This window comes from Chrysochloris asiatica, unplaced genomic scaffold (assembly GCF_000296735.1).
Source record: "Chrysochloris asiatica unplaced genomic scaffold, ChrAsi1.0 scaffold00042, whole genome shotgun sequence".
In the NCBI taxonomy this organism is placed as follows: domain Eukaryota; kingdom Metazoa; phylum Chordata; class Mammalia; order Afrosoricida; family Chrysochloridae; genus Chrysochloris; species Chrysochloris asiatica.
Window position 1 is genome coordinate 21,440,563 of NW_006408560.1, and position 21,479 is coordinate 21,462,041.

Below are 21,479 nucleotides of genomic sequence, written 5' to 3' on the forward strand. Positions count from 1 at the left end.
GCAAAGATGTCAACTTGAGGACTAGGGTGTGCCTGACCCAAGCCACGGTATTTTCAATAACCTCATATGCATGTGAAAGCTAGACAGTGAATAAAGAAGACCATAGAAGAATTGATGGTTTTGAGTCATGGTGTTGGAGGAGACTATTGAAAGTGCCATGGGCTGCCAAAACAACCAATAGATCCGTTTTGGAAGAAGTGCAACCAGAGTGCTCCTTGGAGGCCAAGATGGCTAAACTTCGTCTCTCATACTTTGGATATATTGTCAGGAGGGACCAGTCACTGGAGAAGGATATCATGTTTGGTAAGGTGGAGGGGTCAGAGAAAAAGAGGAAGACCCCCAACAAGATGGACTGGCCAAGTGGCAGCATCAATGGACTCAAGCGTGGCAACAGTAGTGAAGTTGGCTCAGGATTGAGCAGTTTCATTCTGCTGTGCATAAGGTCACTATGAGTCACTAACAACAATAACATCAGCAGGAGACAATCAGTTTCCCCATCCTGATGCCTAGAACTGAGTTGTAATGGTGGGAAAAGCCACCCTACAAATAAGTGTTTCTCATCCTTCCATGATGACTTCAACTTCTGGCAGAGAGGATTGGAAGACTGAGAAACTGCCTATATCTGGATAGATTATGGCTTGTCAGGGCAGAAACTTCATAGGAATTAGACTATTACTAACAAAAATACTGTTCCATGGGCACTGATGCTGCTCTCATTTTCTTAGGTGCATACTATCACCAAGAAATCTCTGTTCGCCACTCTAGGGAGGGGAAACCTGACACCCATTGCCAGCAGGAAACTATCCCTATTCACAAAGGCCAGACTTGACTCCTGAGGCCCATTCTACTGACAAAGTTCCTAGTTTGGGGTGTTTAGATTTATGTCATCTGTTGTTGTGTGCTGTGGCGTCGGTTCAACTCACAGCGACCCTGTACAGGGTTTCCGAGGCTGTAAATCTTTACCCGAGCAGAAAGCTTCATCTTTCTCCAGCGGAACAGCTGGTAGTTTCAAACTGCTGACTGTGAGATTAGCAGCCCGATACCAAAGCTCCTTATGTCATCTGTTAGACATTCTAACACTCAAATGCAACATCTTTAAGACCTATTTTTCCCCCAAGCCTCCCTGTAAAGCAACGCATCTGCTAACATGTTGCTATGACTACCCCAAACCAACTGAGGCTCTGCTATAAGAAAAAAAGCTGAAAACTCAGAATTCTGAAGAACAGACAATGGGGGTGGCACCCATCCAAAAGATGCCAGCCTAAGGACCCTGACACCCAGTTAGAGGGCTGGAAAAACAAAGGGTTGAGCAGGCGAATGCTTCCAGGAAGAAACAGTAACACAGTGCTTCAAGCCAAGAAGATAATCCCAACAAGAAACAAGTAAGATATTTTGTAGCGTCTCTTCGTCTCTTCCCATAACTTACCGGAAACCTAAACCCTCCCCTACCTAAGGAGAATCTTTAGCAGAAGAACCTTGGAAAGTGAAGTAAGTGTCAAAGGAAAAGTGTCAACAATTCGGTTTTTTTTAAAGGAACTGAAAGTGAAACTGCCAGAGGAAGTAACAATGCAAGGGGACCCCGGCTTTTAAGTGAAGTATTTGGGGACCACCTACTGTTTAGGGACCACCTGCCTCTGCGGAGGAGGTGGCCCTCCCAGCCTTGCGGCGCTTTAGTAGCAATGAAAGAGAGGGCAGGGCGCAAGCATCCCTATCATCCGCAGCTGTCAGCCGGGGCCGACGCCGGGCAACGGGATCAGGCTGCGGGGTGAAATCTCTGTAGGACAGCAGGAAGCATTTCCTGAGCTTTAAGGGTGTGCGACACGGAAGAGGGCGAGGGTGTTGTGGCGTGCCTGCTCAGACGAGGAGACACCAGCGAAATCCCTTCCTAAGTCGGGACACAAAGCGAGGGAGCAGCAAGTCCCGAAAGAAGTCGGGCGCAGGAATCTGGCCTGGGAATACGGCGTCTCACTGAAGGCCGACCAGCCAGGACTGAGCGCCCGACAAGCGCGAGTACCAGCCCCCAGGCCGTGACCCGCCAGGCCCCTCGCGCACACCCCGCGCTCCGGCGGCTCCGCACAGGAGGTAGGGAAAAGCGCTGGGGCTCCGCGGGCCCAGCCGTCCCCGCCCGAGACACGGCCGCTCGGCGCCCCCGACAGAGGCCCGCGGTCCGGCATTGCAGGAGGGCGGGGGCGTGCGCCGCTCGGGGGCAGAGAGCGAGCTCGGCCCACAAAGGGGACAGAAGAGAAAGAAGCAGGCGCGGCCCCCGCTCCCAAAACAAAGGTTTCTTACCCAACAGTTTCCTAACGCAGAAAACTAAAACCAAATCAAAGCTGCCCTGCCTTGCCGGACCTTCCATTCTCCCGACGCCTGCCAAGTCCTGTACTCACCCTGTCAGGCCGCCTCAGCCGCTGCTTTTACCCGACCGTGTTCTCCCCTCCTGTCCAGAGTATCGCCATGGGCAGCTGCTCATGCGCACTCCCAACCCGCGGCCATGTTGGTGAGGGGCGGAAGTGTTTCTCTCGACCCGCCCAGGCTGCTTACCGACCGTGATCCACCCCACTTCCGTTAGCTCCCTTGGTCAGGGCTGCAGGATTGGGTGGTGTCTGGGATGTGGCTGGGCCGGAAAGATACAATTTCCTGCCGCCTGCTGGAATGACGACGAAGTCGAAACTGCCTTCAGCAAGAGTGGGGGCGTGGGGGGAACGAGTGATTTGTACTACTATCTTTGTACTGGGCAGGACAATTTTTAGTATCTGGAAACGGGAGTGAGGAAGCCCACTTAGGTCAGGGAGGACCGTCCGATCGAGACGCCATCATTAATAAGGTGGTTTGGGAGGCCATCTTGGATCAGGGCATCTAGTGAAGTATTTCTTACCGGAAGACTAAGCTTACTGGACTTAAATTCTTTTGTATTAGCGTCAGCCGCCCCTTTACCTAAAGACCCTAAGGCTTCGGTTTCTGTGAGAGGGATTTTTTTAGTTAGAAACTAGTCCTGACCTCCTCAATGTGAAGAGTTCAGGCTCTGGACAAGACAAAACCCACTCTCCTACCCACCTTTGCCCTTTATTACCTCTAAGATCTTTGGCAAACTTGATAATTTAATCGAGTCTTAGTTCCCTCATCTGCAAAATGTAAATACCAGTATCAACTTTAACAGAACTGTTTCGTTATTAACTGCCATCAAGTCGGTTCCGACCCATAGAGACCATGTATAGCGTTTCCAAGGAGCAGCTGGTGAGCTAGAACCGCCCACCTTGCAGTTCAAACGACTTTGTAGTCTGGAGCATTAACCCACAGCACCACACCAGGACTCAACAGAACTGTTAGTGGGTTTTTAAAATAGTAAAGGCATAAAGTCTATGCACATAAAACACCTAGTTCAGTTACTGGTACAGAATGAGCATTATGTAAATATAAATTTCTCTTCCCCTTTTCCTGACCACCGTGAACTCAGCTCTAGTTTCTAGCCACAGGTCTCCATGACAACATCTGAGGAAGAACATTCAAACTGCAAATTGAAAAGATGTCTGCCCAAACATATGAAGAGATGATACTTACCGCCCACGACTTTTGTAAGAATAATGAACTCCACATTGTTTACTTGTAAAAATACAACTTTTATTCTTAGACACCTCTCCTTACTGGAAGTGACTTTATTTCCTTTCCTAAGATAGGAGAAAGGTATTCTAAAGAGAAAAGGAACGGCCAAAGAGCCCCTCCTTTCAGATTGGATTGCAGAGTGGAGGAAGTGGAAAGATCAATCTTTCCAACCAACACTGAAGTCTTAAAATAATCTCTTAGACGAGTTCTTCACTAATCTGAAGTTCGGAAGATCAGGAAGCTCTCAAGGGTCCAGGAACTGAACAGTGGTGGACAGCACAAAAGTGTTTGTGTGTCGGGGCTCTGATTTAGTCCTGTCCTCCCCCATTCACCTTAGGTTTCCATGAAGCTTCATAGCCTCAGAGAACAGTAATTTAGCTGGATGGAATTCCCTCTCCACTCTTTATTTTGAAAAGCTTACGTTTTCTACCTACCTATGTTCCCTTTAGCTAATAACCCCACTCCCTGGGAACAGGATCTTGGCAACATTCTTAGGAACCTCCTAAGGGATACATGCTTTTCTATCTTAGACAAACTCAAGTAAACAAACCAACCTGTGACTTCCTCAGGTCAAAAGAAACAGGAGGCCAAAGCCTCTAGAATTAGGTGCTACAGCTGGTCAGAGGCGCTGGAGATTCAAGATAGCTGACTTTGCCCAGTGCTCTGGTCCTAATCACAGTTCACCTTTCCTAGGATTCACCTGTGTTTCAAATGCATACGATCGGCGTTGGGGGGGCGTAAGGGGCTCAGGGGGCTGGAGTTCTCTGGAAGGCAGACTGAGGCGACTCCGGGTTCCAGATCCTTCCGTGCCTTCGGATGGGTGCTCCAGGAAGCTAAGGGGCCGATGAGAATGGGCAGGGATCATGCTACAAGGGCTGGTTCTTGGGATGAGGCTATAGTCCTCACCTCCAGTACAAGTCTGGGTCCTTCGAACTCCCTGAGCCTCAGTCCTCTGGCGTTCCCGGGCAAGGGCCACAGCAGCATCAAAGGAAAGACTACCCCCATTCCTCCAGGAGGAGCGGGAGGCTCGGGACACCCAAGCCCTTTCCCCAGGAGTCCCATCAAGCCGGCCAGGCCTTGGACATGGGTTTGCAGGTGCCACATGGATCTTGCTACACAGTGAACTGGGCATCTTGGCAAATTGTGGCTTGGGGGGCACCACAGGCACAGAGCGGACCTGTTGAACCTGAACCAGGGTGGAAGCCAATCGCATGCCCACACCACAGCCAGCTAAGCTAGAGGGACAGGGGCACTGATCACAGCCCTCGGCATTGAATTGTCTCTCAGGCTCTGTCTCCTCTGGCCTCAGTGGCTGTGAGGTTGCCTGTTCCCCCTCAGAGGACTGGGCATTGCCTTCTTTGGCACTGTCAGTCTCCAGGGACTCGCCACCTGACCCTTCAGGAAGGGAGCCCTCTTCAAAATGATCATCTCCATCTCTCTGGTCTCCCTCAGCCTCTCCATCCCCACTCTCTCGTTCCTTGCTGACTTCCCGTGCTCCTCCTGCAACTGCGGCTTCTGGGATTCTGTTGTCTTCACCATTTTCTTGGTCTTCTCTTGCCTCCTGTACTTTGACATCGTCTTCTCTGTCTCCCTCAGCCTCTTGTTTATATACAATTTCCCAGCTCTCCTCAGCATCTTGGTGTTCACTAGTCCCATACTCTGCGTCCTTTCCAATTTCTACCTGGGTCTCTTCCCCACCCTCAGCATCTTCCTTTCTTTCCTTCTCTTTGTCTTTATTCTGCTCTCCTCCTGTTTCTGTCACACCCTGTACCTCTTCCATACTCTCAGCTTCACTCAGACATTTGGATTTCTCTTGTGTGGGCTCATTCTCTTCCCTACCCTGTTCTCTCAAACTGACCATCATATCTTGGCCTCCTTCAGCTTCTACTCCTTCCTCAGCCGACTCTCCAATGTTTGCATTAGTTTCTGGACTCCCCTCGGCCTCCTCCCTGATGTCCCATTTGTTTCCAGATTCAGCCTCCTTGTTTTCCCCAACTTCCCAACATGCCTGTTCTCCCTCAACCTGCCCTGATGCCTCTTTCTCCAGACTCCCTAGACCTTCCCAGGTTGGGGGTTTGGGCTCCAGAAGGGGACTTAGGTCATCAAAGGCACTTAGGAAGACTTCCTCCCCACTTTCTTCCTCTGCTTCAGGCCTGGGGCCAGCAAAGTCCATGGAGCAGCAGCTGGGAGCCAGGACAAACTGTGCCTCATCCAGAGAGAGATCATCTAGGGGTGGCTCCACAGAGAACTCCTCTACCTGTAGGCACAGAATTGTGGCTCAGGACCAAGTGGTCCTGTTCACTCTCAGACCCCATACTGCCCCCCACGCCCAGCACAGCTCCTCCTTACCTGAGGCCCAGCTCTCAGGAGTTCCTCCAGGTAGCCCATCCCAGGGTCATCCTCCCCAGGGGAGAAGGCTGCCGCTCCTGCCTCAGTCACCTCCCCATCTTCTGCCCCCTCAGGCTCTGAGCTGCTTGAATCCTCTAGGAAGGAAAAGGAATCTTGCACCTCTTGGGACAGAGAATCTTCCAGGGCATGGGGCACATCCTCTGGGCCTGATTCAGTTAAGGGACTTAGTGCTGGACTTGCCTCCGACTTCTCATCTGTTGTTGGAGAGATAGTCTTAGAATTCCAAAGATCCAGGCCAGCCCCGACCCTTTCCAATGTGGGTCTTCTTAGCAGTAATACAATATGGGCCCAATTCTCTCAGCATAGCTAACCCACATGACTGCTCTTCTCAGACCAATATCCTTGTCTACTGACTTGGTGGTGGTGGTGGTTATGTGCCATGAAGTTGGTTCCAACTTATAGCGATCCTATATGGGAGCAAAAAGCCTCCTCTTTCTCCAGTGGAACTGCTGGTAGTTTCCAGCTGCTGACCTAGAGGTTAGCTATCAGAGCGCCTTTGTCTGTTGACTTGGAGCTACTTTTATTAAGCTCCCCCAGGTGCATTTTATAACACATTGTCTTATTTTCCTTGCAAAACAACTCTATTATGTAGGACATTATCCCTATTTTACATATGAGAAAACTGAGGCTTTGAAATACTAAACAATTTATCCAAGATCACACAGCCAATCAGTGGCAAACCAAGTCTACTTAACTCTATAACCCACACTTTTACCCACTATACTATGCTGCCTTCTTGTTGTTCTGTGGAGTCGGTTCCAACACATAGTGACCCTGTATAAAGTTTCCAAGGAGCAGCTTACTGCTGAACTTGTGGTTCACAGACCACAGCGCCATACCAGGAGTCCCATGCTGCCTTCATACTTCTCATTAGTGCCACTTTAGGGACTGAAATCAGAACAAAGATCAAATTCCACCTCTGCCACTTCTTGTCTATATTAATAACAAATTACTTAACCTAAGTTAAGCAGAATCTACTACTATAATATAAATGAGAAATTTAAATGAACTGGAGCCCTGGTGTGGCACTTTAAGATAAGCACTGGACTGCAAGGTTTGTTTGTAACTGCAAGGTCAATGATTCAGACTTACCATCCTCTCCTCAGAAGCCCTATACAGGGTCATTATGAGTCAGAATCGACTCAACAGCATTTAGTAACAACAACAATGACTAGAAAACACTCAACACAGCACTTGGCACATGTGAGCCCTCAACAAATATTATGTGTTACTATTATTAATTTTGTCATCTATTATATATTCCTACACTGATACTTAGTAATCCCTGTTCTGTGTCTGATACATCTGAAGAGTACCAGAGATCTTCTCCACATAGATTTCACACATGATAGTATTACTAGATTACACCAACCCCAAACCCAGAGAGGCAATTGAAGGCAACAACACCAAATTGAGGCCTCTGATTTTCTCAGGGAAGATCTCAGCATCAGAGCTTTCAGCCTAGTTTTCCAGTCCCCTTTCACAGTGCTGGGCAGTCCCTGGCTCCTCACCTGGGAGGCTGGGGCCAGGGCCAGAGGAAGGACTTGGCCGGTGTTGTAGGGCAGGGCATTCAAGGCCACGGGTGAGCCTGGCCAAGGACACATTAGAGATGATGTTTGGGGGTACGTTGAGGATAGAGGTGATGTGTAGGGGGAGATTGACATTGTAGGGGTCTGAGATGTGGACACCAGCACAGCGTTCTGCACGGCTGGTGCCACCAGCCCGGGCTGTTGACCGCCCAACTCGTGGGGTGCCTGGCTCAGAGTTCGTGCCACCCAGTGTCTCCTCCTCAGGCTCTTGATCGCCCTCTGCTGCCTCCACAGAATTGGTTTCCAAGTTCCCAGGCAGTAGTGGGCTTGGCCGGGGACTGCTGGGTCTCATCATTCCCTCTGACTCTGTGGAAGAGAGAAAGGACTAGGTAGGCAATAGCAGCAGCTGCAAGGGGTTGTCTAAGGAAGACTCTGGAAAATGTTCCTGGTTACAGGCCCAACTTCTGTCTGCCACTACTGCAAACTCTCCAGCCAGCCAGTATAACGCAGTTCACACGACATGCACATACCTATAAGACCCCTTCCCTTTCCTATAGACACAGTAACCTAGGTCATCACTGCCACACACATACTTCCCTTTCATTTGCAAAAACTATGTACAGATACTCATATGAACACACATAGGCTATAGGCTCACCACTTCAACTCCAACATCCAATACAATGACTGGAATAGAAATTATCATGTTGTTGTTAGCAGATGCCATCAAGTCAGTATTGACTCACAGCTACCCTGTGTACAATAGAACAGGTCCTGCTGCAACCTCACAATCATTGCTATGTTTGAGCCCATTACTGCTGCCACTGTGCCAATCCATCTTGTTGGAGGTCTTCCTCTTTTTCTCCACCCTGGCATTTTACCAAACATGATATCCTTCTCTAGGACTGGTCCTTTCAGACAATATGTCCAAAGTATGAGAGACAAAGTCTAGTCATCCCGGCTACCAGGGAACATTCTGCCTCATTAAATATTTTTTAAATCATCGACCACAGGTGGCCAAATGTACAGACATACATAGAGGAATGCACAACCTGTGGTCTCAGCCATAACACTGTTATTCCCTTGTAGATACATTTCCAGACATGTATATGTAGACCCATGCACATAGACCCTTGTTGCTGGTCACACAACACACACATACAAATGTACACAAGTGCACACCGGCACTCACCATCAATGAGTCCAGTCGCAGCACTCAGTGAGTCCATGCTCTTGGCTGGCCGTAATGTCCCCTTATCAGACTTGTCCTCTGCAAGATGGAGTGTGCTTAGAGCCAGGGCCTTTCTTTCATCAGCAGAGTTTGTCCCACATTTCCCCAGACTTACCCCTGTCCTCACCCCCTCGTGGAAGTTTACGCTTTGTCTCATGGCCAGAACGACCCAGATTGAAGATGGATCTCCATTTCCTGACCTTCAAAGACCCCTTCCTCCTGCAGGGAATGGGGAAATAATTGGGACATGGAGCTGGTGGTCAATGTAGGGGAGGAGGGCGCAGGAAAGAAGTCTTACTTGTGCTCAGCAATCTCAATGATCGTGTGGTAGGGTCGGATCTGTGGAGGGCCGTCACCAGCCTGTAAGATGCTAGGCAAGTGGTAGGGCAGGCACCTGGGCATAAAGTCCTCAGGGCTGTTCGATGCCCGGACCCCTGGAAGCGAGCGCCATCCACCCTCCACTTCACCACCTAGAGGGGAAAAACAGTAAATTGGCTAGTCACAAAAAGACTAGAAAGGGACCCCAGGCACCTAGCCTTTCATTGCCCAGTTCCCGTTGCTATCTTCCAGACTGGATATACACTCAAGTATACACCCAGGGATAAGGCCCTCCAAGGCCTTCGAGGGAAGGCCCTCTGGGACGGAGGTGGCCAGGAGATCCCAGGACATTGTCCTGGTGGGCTGGGGGTAAGAATGAACAGTCACTAGCTTTAGGGGCCAGGCTGGCGAATGAGAGTTCAGGCTACACCTGGACTGAGAGTAGAATTGTTAGTGCCGTCAAGTCGGTACCGACTCATAGCTACCCTGTATAGTATAGGGTTTCTGTGGAGCCACTGGTGGGTTTGAATTGCCAACCTTGTATTTAGCAGTCCAATGTTTATCCTATAGCATCACACCAGGACTCCAAGAATAGAATGTTGTTGTTCTTAAGTGCTGTTGAGTCAGCTCCGACTCATAGCAAGCCTGTGTAGGGTTTCTGAGGAGTGGCTGGTGAGTTTGAACCACCAACCTTGTGGTTCAAACTGACTTTGCAGCCCAGCACGTTAACCTACAATGCCATACCAGGGCTCCCTGCTCAAATCTTAACTGTGTCTTTACCTCTACAAGGTCTTCTCCATGTGATATTAAGCAACATTTCCTCTGTATGCCTGGACTCTGTTTCCTTATCTACAAAATGGAAAGACTAGAATAGTTCATCTTTGAGTCCCTCTCTAACTCTGACATGACCCCCCCAGGCAGAAAGTGGTGGTGTGGTGTGCAGAAGGACGCTGACCAGGGAGGGCAGCACCCCCGAAGAGCTGCTCCACATGTGTGAGGATGAACTCCACGACGATGGACTGCACACGCACTTCCATGAAGGCGGCTGTCCCATTGAAGCCCGAGGCCTCTATGTCCTTCGATCTGTGGAGAGATAAAGTCACTGTGCTTCAGCCCTTTTCCTTCGGATTCATTTCCCCTGGATGCTGCCCTTAACGCCATCTCTACCTCTTAAATCATATACACGATTCAAGTCTCAGTGCCACATCTTCCACAGGACTGACCTCTGCTTCCTTTGCAAACCCAACATGCCTGGTTTATAATGAGCTACAGGACTTCGCATAGCTTGTCTGGCTCCGTGCTGAGTGGCATGCCAGTCAATCATCCAATAGATTTTAAGACATTTGCTCAACAAATATTTAGCCACCACCTACCATGTTTCCGTTTCTGAGCTCAGTGATAAAGTGTTGGAAAACATAAAGGCCCTGTACTCGAACACAGAGAAGGGACTCAACGTGGCTGTGGATGGGCCCCATCCCACTCAACGCAACCCTGAACCTTCCTGTTTCTCAGTGGGCTCCTTAAGACTTCACAGTCCTCTTTCAGTGTGCCCATGCACCCATATCCCATCCCACAGCTAGTCTCTCCAAGGATCCCACACACATGCTCATCTGCATTCCTACCTGAGCAGATTGGGGGCCCATACAATGGCCAGGTTGCGGGCGTGCATGTTGGTCTGACCGCTGAATGAGGCCATATGCACCAAGTGTCTCATGAGGAACTCCAGGGTCCTGCAGAAAGGAGACATTTAACAAGAACCTAGCAAGACTGGGGCCTAGAACTGGGAGGGGAGGGGCAGATCAAGGCCTCTGGTGGAGAGAGAGCCTGGGCTGTGTGTGGTGGGGAGTCAGAACCATCAGGTGGGAGTAGTGGAACCCTACACACCTGTAGTTTGGAATAGGGAGCTCTCGAAGCACCTCTAAGATCTTGACCAAGCGCTCAGGCTCCATCTGCACTGCCACGGCCTCCTGATTATGAGGAAGGGTACGAAAAGCAGGAATCAGTGACCCAGCAATGCCCTTGCTCACTCCTCAGAGCTGCAAGCCAAACTCAAACAATCTGTGTTCCACCCTTCACTTCCCGACAGATCTTCTGAAGCAGACCCGCACAGTCGGGAGAGTTCAGAATCGAGGGTTTACAACCTGTGGCTGATTCTCAGCGGTGCCACTTAATAGCTGTGGTACCCTGGGTAACTCACACATTCTCTGAGCCTGTGTCCTCACTGGTAAAGTTTTAGTGCTGGACTACATCAGTGGATCCCATTACATGGGTACCACCAGGACTGCAGAGCTCTTTCAAGCTATTCAGGGACATCTGCACCCACCCAACCCAGTCTTCAGGTTCTCTTCATACAATTGTGCTTAATAAAACGCAACTTATTTTAAAAGAGCCCTGGTGTGGTGCTGCAGGATAAGCACTGGGCTGCTAATCACAAGGTCAGCAGTTCAAACCTGCTCCTTGGAAACATGTTGTCCCATTCAATTTATGTTCACCAAATGATCATGGCAGCTGCTCCGCAGGAGAAAGATGAGGCTTTCTATTCCTGTGAAGATTTACAGCCTCAGAAACCCTATAGAGGGTCATTATGAGTCAGAATCGGTTTGATGACAGCGAGAAAGAATTATAATTGATAGACAGCCTTGGAAGAGCTTTGATTTCTTAAAAGTGTTCTCATTCTCTTAAACACAGGGGGGGTTTTGCTCTAGGTAATTCCTAAAAGATTGTCTAGCTTTGCCACTCTGCCTCTACTCTCCCCAAGTGCCACCACCTGGGTGGTCCTGGGCAATCTGCTGGCCTGAAAGGGAAAGGCCATGATGGAGGGAGAGTGAAGAGAAGAGGGACAAAAGGAGGGTAGAGGTAGCAGGGTGGAGAGATTAGGGTGGAGATGCCTTTCCTCAGTAATGCTTTATTGTGATCTATCACTCAATATCAATAGGCTGGTATCTAACATACAGGGGATGTCAAAACCAAAGTAGCACCTGAGCCCCTTCTTCTATACCCCATCTTCTCAACTCACAGCAAACTTGTCATAGAGCCGGTAAGTGAGCAGGGGGTCTGGAAGTTCTCTGAAATAGGCCTTGCACAAGGAGGAGACACAATGAATGTCCTGGAGGTAAACATCCCGCCGCAGGTCTGGCTTCCGCTCTGCCTCAAACTCCTGCCTGGGGAAGTGCAAAGTGGTCAGGAGTGGTAGGGGTTGGGAAGAGGTAGGAGCTATAGAATTGGGCTCCAGGTGGGGCTGTGGGTCAATATAATCAGGAGTTAGAAGGAAATTATGGGGCATATAGATGTCTGAAGCAGCAATATTAAGCACTGTATGTGTAGAAGAGCTTTTGGTGTGAAGATGGGTCAGTGTATGGGCAAGAGTCCTGCCCATAAATATATGTCAAGGAGATGTGAGTAGAGGTATGTGAGTAGGAGACAGTATAAGTGAGTGTTTTGGGTATGTATAATTCTTAGAAGAAAATGAGTAAATCTTCATAACCATAGATTAGGTAATAATTTCCTGGAAATGATACCAAAAGTCCAAGCAACCAAAGAAAAAAAAGATAAATTAGACTTCATCAAAATTTTAAACTTTTGGTGGTCAAAGGGCACTACTAAGAAAGTAAAAAGACAACTCACAGAAAATATTAGCAAATCATGTATCTGATAAGGATCAAGTATACAGAATATATAAAGATCTCTTATAATCCAACAATAAAAAGACAAATAACCCAATTAAGAAGTGGGTAAAGAGTTTGAGTAGACATTTCTAAAGAAGATACACAAATAGCCAATAAGCATCTGAAGAGATGCTCAGCATCATTAATATTAGGAAAATGCAAATCAGAACCACAATACAATACTACTCATACCCACTAAAATGATAGTAAACAAAAAGACAGATAACAAGTGTTGGTGGGGATGCAGAGAAATTAGAACCCTTATGCATTGCTGGTGGAATTATAAAATGTATAATTTTATAATTATAGCCACTGTAGAAAAGAGTTTAGCAATTCCTCAAAAAGTTAAATTTAGAATTACCACATGACCCACCAGTCTATTGGTAGGTCTATACCTAAAAAAGTTAAAAAAAAAAAAAAAAAAAATAGCAGGAGTATTCATAATAATCAAAAAGTGGAAACAACTCAAATTTCTACCAACTAATGGTATAGATGTACAATGGAATATTATCTGGCCATAAAAAATGAACCTTGGAAACATTTGGTAAGTAAAAGAATTTAGATACAAAAGGCTATATATTGTGTAATACTATATTTATATGAAATGTCCAGAGTAGACAAATGGAAACAAAGAAGATTAATTGTTACCAGAGGCTGGGGGAAGGAGGAAATGGGGAGCAACTGCTAATGGCTATGGGATTTCTGTTAGTTGTTATGAAAAGCTTCTGGAATTAGAGAGTGGTGACAGTTGCACAGTCTTGTGAATATACTAAAAATCAATGAATTGTATATTTTATAATGATGAATTTCAAGGTATATGAATTATAACCAAATTAGTTAGTTTTTTGTTTTGTTTTTTAAAGATGGCTCAATGTGTATGTGTGTATGCTGGGCTGCCAGAGGGTGAAAGCATCTCAATCTTTCTTACCTAAGGAGATTCTAGGGCTCTTCCCTAAGACAATGCCTACCATCTGTTTCCTTCTTCCCCAACATATTTCCCTTCCTCTCTGCTCTCCCCAGCACCCTCCAGTATGGTCCTCTGGTTCCCTGGCCTGCTGGCCTCAAAGCCCTCCCAGCTCTGCCTGACTCACCGGAGCTTCTGGATGTTGGAGGAGACCCCTGAGAGGCGATAGATCCCATCTACCACTCCATACTCTTCCACAAACTCTGCACAGCTTCTTAGCACCTGAGGCACTGGGGACATAGATGGGGCAGAGACAGAGAAATCAAGTCAGTGGGTCTGATATATGGGGGCACCAGGGAAGGGTGCTGGGGAGATTGGGGGTGAAGTTTATAGAATAAACTTCTGGGAAGATTCTCCCTGATTATGCCACCAACCCCTCTAGGACAGTTTTACACACTGGGTCCTGTTGTTAAGTATCATCAAGTGAGTTCTGACTCACAGCGACCCTGTATAGGGTTTCTAAAGAGCAGCTAGTAGGTTTGAACTGCCAACCTTGCAGTTAGCTTGAGGTTAGCAGTCCACTGCTTATCCTACACCAGGACTAGATTCTCACATAAACCCTTCCAGTTCTGGGGGAACTTAAATCCTCTCCAGACAGCCCATTCCTTTGTGAGAAAGTTCTACATTTTATTGAACTAAAATTTGTCTATCTGTAACTACTAGAATCCCTGGATGCTGCAAACATTTAACACACTTAGCTGCTAACTGAAAAGTTGGAGGCTAGAGTCCACACAGAGACATCTGGCCTTGAAACTCTATGGAGCACAATTTACTCTGACACACAAGAGATTGCCATGAGTTGGCATCAACTTCATGGCAGCTGGTTTCATTATTGATTGCTGCTTCCCAGTTTTTAAAGGATCAGAAATCTATTTGGAAAGGGAGGCATGGTAAAGGACTAGTCTTGAGAGTGTATTTGCCTAACATTCTACTTAAGATAGGGAAAAATGAGTTGTCAGAATCAAAATGGAAAAGGGCTGATGAGGCCAATTACTTAGAAGCACTACCTTTGGTAAGTAAATTCACACTTCGGTAAGTAACTCCATTCTCTGAAGGTACACAAAATAATGAAAGACCTTCAAATATGTTAACTCAATGGGGTAAAAGTACCTGTGTGCCCAGTCCTGGCTAACTGCTTTAGATATGTTCTGTCATACAGTTCTGTAAATTAGGTATTCTAGTCCCATTTTGGACTCATGGTGTGGCATTGTGGGCTTATGCACTGAACTTTAAAGTTGGTTTGAACCACAAGGTTGACTGTTCAAGCTCACCAGCCGCTCCTTGGAAACCCTATACAGGGTCACTATGAGTCAGAATAGACTCCACGGTACTTAACAACAGTTCCACTTTGGACTCCTGGTGTGGCGCTAAAGATTCAACACTGGACTGTGAACCACAAGACCAGCAGTTTAAACCCACCAGCTGCTCCTTGGATATCCTATACAGGGTTGCTATGAATTGGAACCAACTCAAGAGCACTTAACAACAAGAAGTCCCATTTTACAAATAAGAAAACCAAGGATCAAAGAAATAAAACATCAGGAGTTCTGGTGTAACACTGTAAGATAAACACTGGCCTGCTAACCAAGAGGTTGGTGGTTCAAAGCCACCAGCCACTCCTTGGAAACGCTGTTGCTATGAGTTGGAACCTACTCAAGGGCATTTAACAACAACAACAGCAGCACCCGGATTAAAATTCAAGAAGCTAAAAAGCTATATTCCACCAAACCCTGGTCCTTCTTTCTCTGTTACTAGATTATTGTTGTTGTTGTTGTGTGCTGTGGAATCGGTTCCGACTCATAGCGACCCTGTACAGGGTTTCTTTCCGAGGCTGTAAATCTTTATGGGAGCAGAAAGCCTCATCTTTCTCCCACGGAACAGCTGGTAGTTTCAAACTGATGATCCTGAGGTTAGCAGCCCGATTCGTAACCACTACGCTACCAGAGCTCCTTAATTATAAGATCCTTAATAAGATTTAAGTATGATCCACTTTGGTATTGCTTATATTATCTGATAAGGAGCCCAGGTAGCATAGTGAGTTATACATTAGGCTGCTAACTACAAGGTCAGCAGTTTGAATCCACCAGTCAACCCCTGGAAGGAAAATGAGGCTTTCTGCTCCCATAAAGATTTACAGCCTTGGAACCCTACACAAGGTCACTATGAGTTGGAATCAACTTGATAGCACACAGCAGGAGCACATTATCTGATTCGGGTCTCCCACATGGTACCATAAAAACACAACACAGATGTCATCTAGTTGATTTTGACTCATGGAGACAGCCATGTGTTTCAGAGTAGATTGTGTTCTAGAGGCAGGGTGGATTACCCAATAAGCAAGGTAAGCACAGACCTACTTGTGCTTACACCACTAATCTGTAGTAAATAATTTCACATAGGCTTCTTCACATGTGGTGAAAACCATATGAAACTCTTCACTATATATTAGTAAAGAAGCTTACCTTGCTTACTGGGTACTCCATCCCTGTCAGGGTTTATAATTTTGAAAAGAGGCTTTGATCCTATAGGAAAGTACTGTGGGTTGGGAGACAGACCGATGCTAACCAGACTTAGAAGCAGAATCTTTGATGTGGTGAAAAAATGTGAAACTGTTCACTATAGATTAATAAGTAAGCACAAGTAAGCCCCACACTTACTTTGTTTATTGGATAACCTGACATGGTCTATATAAATGGCTGTAACTATAAAGTCACTGAGTTGGAATTAACTAGACAGAACACAACAACGTTTCAGAAGCAAATCTCCAGGCAAATCTTTTCTTCCTCTAGGTCAGGAGTGGGAACCTTTTTTCTGCTAAGGACAATTTGGATATTTCTAACATCATTCGAGGGCCATACAAAATTATCAACTTAAAAATTGGTCTGCTATAATATGATGGCTGAAACTGTGGTTGCTTTGTCAGGGCCAGACCAAATGATTTCAGAGACCTTATACGGCCCGTAGGCTGGATCTTCCCCCATCCCTACTCCATTGTTGTCAGGTAGGTTCCAACCCTATGTAGGATTTCCAAGGAGCAACTAGTGAGCTTGAACCACCAACCTTGCGATTCAAACCAATTTTGCAATCCTGTGGACTAACCCACAGTGCCACACAGGATGTTAATCACCAGCCTTTTGTTTAGTAGCCAAGCACTTACTCAGTGCCATACAGGTCCTCCTCTCAGACATGGTGTTGTCCTTCAGTGCTATTGAGTCATTTTTTATTCATATCAACCCAACTGCCACATAGGCTTTTCTTGGCTATAATCTTCAGAGAAACAGGTCTTTCTCCCATGGAGCCGCTCGATGGGCTCAAACTGCCAAACTTTCAGTTTGTACCTTCAAGGTTTCCTTTCACATATGTAGGTCCTCAAAACCATGTGTCAAAGCCACACAATTATCTTTCCAAAGCACATACCTTTAAATTATTTGATTTAAATTAGTTGATGCAAACACACTCTGCTCCACCCCACCCTAATCCTCACTGTTTACCATACAGATAAAATATAAACCCCTCATGTGACATACAAGGTCCTTCACAAACCAGGTTCAGTCACCATTCCAGCCTCAGCTCCGATGGATCCCCGCTGCAAATCCCATGACTCAGTCTTTTGCTAATCTATGAGCCAGCGTGGTACCAAAGTGCATGCTATTCCCTTGCCAGGAACACCTTCTCCTCTGACACTGCCTGGTGAACTCCTAAGCTTTCTTCAAAACATACCTCAAACCCTTTACTAATTTCCATATTATAGTACTTATTGCACTTTGTTACAATTAGTTTATTTTGTATTTATACTTCTGACAAATAGGAACCTTTTCCCTAGTTTTTACCAGTGTTGAAATGCAGCAGGTGTTGAACAATAAATGTTTGTTAAACAACTCAATAAATTACTAAATCACTTATGAGAATCAGCTGCATCCCTTGGGGATTAAATAGAGAATATTGTCTGGTACTGTAGGATCAGCACCGGACTATGAACCGTAAGGTCAGCAGTTCAAACCCACCAGCTGCTCCTTGGAAACCCTGCACAGGTTTGCTATGAGTTGGAATAGACTCCACAGCACTTAACAACAACAACTACAAGATTGTCTACGCAAAACATTGGCTTCTGTTAACAGGAACCTATCAGAGCAATTTCTCTCCGATCTCAGTGTCAGAAAAAGCTATTTCTCCTGAGCCATTCTTTTTAAATTTTCCTTCCGTTATGGGCCTTCTGGATCTTGAACCTGGTTATGTTTATCTCTTAATTTTAACCACTAGGAATCTCTGAGTCCATCTCCAGGGACCATATAGAACCAACTGACGTGCATTTCTGGATGCTGATCTTACTCTTGTTTTTCCATCAGCCCAATTCTTTCAGTCATTTATTCTATCTTTTGTAAAGTTTTGGGTTTTGAAAGTCACCCCAAGTTCCCTATGGAATAAAGTGAGCTAGAAATGCATAACATGAAATAAATAATAAATCCATCAACTACTACATTTAAACCCTCCACATGTGACCTGGTTTCCAGACCCTTTGTCTTCCTACATACCAAAGCCAAGACTAGGATGAGACAAGGAAGGCACCCGGGGTGCAAAATTTAAGGAAGCACTCACTCTTAGGGCTGCCCAAGTGCCAATTCTACTTGCATACTCTTAAGAATAAGTGTCTCCTTAAAAATGAAGACCCTAAGTCACTTGCATGACCCTAAAATTAAGAGCTTCTAAAATCTTGCATCCTAGGTACTTCTCTTGCATCACACTAGTCCTGGTCCTGCAGTGCAACATCATGTCAAGACCTGCTCCCATTTGACAGGCTTCTCCAGGCTTGGGTCCCCAGAATTGAATGAAGAGATGGGGTACACTGCTCCATGTATGAGCTATTCCTCTACTCTTGGATGCCTAAGGCTACATACACCAACTCTTTTGACTGCTGCATTACTCTGTTGACTCATAAAGAATCATCTTGTCACCTAAAAACCCCAGGTTCTTTTCCATGAAAGACAACCAAACTAGGTGTTCCCCATCCTGTTCTTCTTTGTTGGTTTTGAACCTTCTGAGAAGGCCCTTAAAGAAGGAATTCAAGAGCCCAAGGAGTCAGAGCCATGGAGGAAATATGTCAGAGAGATGGAGGAAGAGAAACAGGGGTTAGAGAGATGGGAGAATCAAGGCGATCAAGGTCAGAGATAAAAGTTAAAAGATAAGGTTGGGGTGCTGGAGTCAAAGGGCTGAAGATGTCAAGGAACTGGATTGAGTTAATAGGAAGATCCTAAGCTTAGGGGCCTGAAGAATTAGAAATTTGAACAAGGGAGTAAAGATATAACAATTAGGAACAGGAAGAAGTCAATACATACAGGGCTTAGAGAAAGAAGAGACCTACCTGGGGCAAAGAGTAAGAAAAGGGAACTGAGATGGGGCAAGGGACGAGATAGAAACCAACAGTCAGAGAGGATAAATTGACCTGATACACACGTACCCACTGACTTGATCTTTCATTTTCTTGCTGAGTCTTAGATTAACAAGGAAAGTCATTACCAACCTCTGTCTGTTCCTCTACTCTCCAATTTTTAATGCCAGATGTGAGGAAGGATACTGAAGGGGACTGTGAGTAATGCTCTAATGCCCAAGATCACTCCACCATTGGGCTTAAGTAAAGTTCTGGTGAAGGCAGGGGGCACTTCTCTCTAACTTAACTGTGGGATTCATCTAGGGTCCAGATCCAGCAACCAGATGTGTATTGCCACCCGTCCCCTGCTGGGAATGCTGATGGAGACCAGGAGGGTTAAATGACTGGGGTCTTGCTGACTGAGGGTTCAGAGTTTTAAGATAGGGCTGCTGGGTGGGTTATAGGGAAGGGCAGTGCCAGCGCAAAGAGCTGAAAGAAAAATATTGGCCCAATTAATTAATGTTACTCTTGGCTAACAATCATCACTCTCAAGAGAAATCCTTTGTTAAGGATTGTTAACCAGGTTCATCTGCCCACTCAGGAGAGGAAGGCTCAGAGCAGCCCCACGTGGACTGTGTAAGACTCTTTTGGGTTGGGGTTTCCCTTTACTGGAGGCCAATGGGGATGGGGGCCCTTTCAGGGGAGGACAAAAAGGGAAGGAGGTGTCTGGGGAGGCAGGGGCGGGGCTGGGAGCAGGAAATGAGCTGGGAACCACCACCGCCCTCCCTCCACTACAGGCTCTACAGTCCCAGAGCAGAAGAAGGGACAAAGAGGAAATGACAGATTGGGGTGGGGTGTTGGGGAAAGAATCATGCTCTTCTCTGGGAGGAGCTCAAAATGCCAAAAACAAGCTGGGCTGGGCTGCAGGATACATGGGTTCAATTTTAAGTCAACTCAATAAATGTTGAGTGACTACTCCATGCTAGAAACAGTTGTATATTCTGTGAGGTCTCTGGTCCTACTGGCTTCCTAGCCCAGTCCAAGGCAACTCAAGAAGAGAGCTGGACAAGCTCCATAGATAAATTTCACGCCCACCCTCGTTTGCACTTTCCATGCCCTCTTCTAACCTGGTTATCTAGCCATTTATTTTACTCTCCCCATGTTCCCCATTTCAACAGTTTCTCCCCCTCCCCCTCCACTTTGAACCTCTTTCTCTTTTGCACAGGAGAACCAGAGGATCAACTGGGGAGGTGGCTAGCCCCACCCCAGATTCTTACCTGTGGGCCACAAGACTACAGAGAGGGGCTAGAGCCTGTAATCTGGTTCATGGATTCTCTTTTCCAACTAGGAAACTCCCATCCTCTCCAAGTGCCATCCTCAGACTCTCCTGGGACCATTCTCCGGTCTCCTTTCATTCTGCCCCAAGGATTGTCCATTGCTCCCTGGCCACTTTTCCTCTGTCCCCATCCCAACTCCCTCTCTAGTCCTTAGTCTTCTTTTCCCCTACTTCCACTCTTCCACCTCTCTTGGGTTTCAGTGTTCTTTCAGTACTCCAGCCCCATCTCCTCAGCTGCCCCATCCCCGGGCAGTTCCGCCAGGGAACTACCCTGTTGTCTTCACTTCACAAGCCGCATTTCCTGCCTTGCCACCCATCAGCCTCTTGGATGGTGACTTTGGGCTACTGCCCCTATCCCAGGTGTATCCAGAAATTGCTTTTGCTCCTGGCGTTAGATCCAGCTGGAGAAGCTTCATGGCCCCCCCATCTACCAGCACCCCCCCACGCCCACCCCACCTACCAGCAGCTTTGAGCTGGCCTCCTTACCCTCTAGGCCTGAGTGCTGCAAGTGCTCCTGTAGGTCACACCCAAACACTCGTTCCTTGGAGCTGCCCTTCTTCTTTCCTTTCTGCCGAGACTTCATGGCCGGAGCCCCAGGGCTCTGGCCCAGCCAACTCTGTCCCCCAAGACCTTTGCCCTACCAGTCCTCCATGGGATCCCAAGCCAACCTCTGGGCTTGGCCCAGCCCCAGGGGGGCAGGGCTCAGAATTGGAGGTGGAGGGTGGCCTGGGTAACGGCCAAAGCTCCTGCCTCTGGGGCCCCGGCCACGCGGAAGTGGCTGTGGAAGAGGAAGCTACCAGGACCCTGGCAAGAAGCTGTGTCTCGTGGCCCGAACTGGCACTCGCCCTTCTCGCCCCAATCAGCCCTTGGGGTGGAGGGGTTGGAGGGGCAGGAAGCTGTGCAGCTCCTCAAACCCACTTCCTGTTAGAGCATCTTTGCAACCACAGGGCCTGGGTGGGGGAGGTAGCTGACATTCACATCCTCACTCATTTCTGGGACTGCACTCATTGGTCCAGAGGGGGTGATGTCAGAACCCTGGGGTGGGGTAGTGGCACCTGGGGT

General features: G+C 47.2%; 1 protein-coding gene across 1 annotated transcript; it reads right to left on the reverse strand.

Moving 5' to 3' along the window:
* Positions 1-1,617: 1,617 nt before the first annotated feature.
* Positions 1,618-21,018, reverse strand: ARHGAP30 (Rho GTPase activating protein 30). The gene is made up of 15 exons (XM_006861765.1): positions 20,904-21,018; positions 13,844-13,946; positions 12,104-12,248; positions 10,972-11,054; positions 10,710-10,817; positions 10,043-10,170; positions 9,068-9,239; positions 8,885-8,988; positions 8,731-8,808; positions 7,494-7,904; positions 5,950-6,203; positions 4,285-5,857; positions 2,542-2,674; positions 1,970-2,218; positions 1,618-1,774 (listed from the first exon to the last, which is right to left on the reverse strand). Exons 1-15 carry the CDS (start codon positions 20,998-21,000, stop codon positions 1,618-1,620), a joined length of 3,795 nt encoding a protein of 1,264 aa, XP_006861827.1. The 5' UTR covers positions 21,001-21,018.
* Between the last annotated feature and the right edge of the window lie 461 nt (positions 21,019-21,479).

Coding starts and splice junctions, on each gene's coding strand:
- ARHGAP30 (XM_006861765.1), bottom strand. CDS start 21,000: ATGAAGTCTCGGCAGAAAGGAAAGAAGAAGGGCAGCTCCAAGGAACGA. Junction 8,989..9,067: donor ATTGAGATTGCTGAGCACAA/GTAAGACTTCTT, acceptor CATTCCCTGCAG/GAGGAAGGGGTCTTTGAAGG. Junction 7,905..8,730: donor TGCGACTGGACTCATTGATG/GTGAGTGCCGGT, acceptor TCTCTTCCACAG/AGTCAGAGGGAATGATGAGA.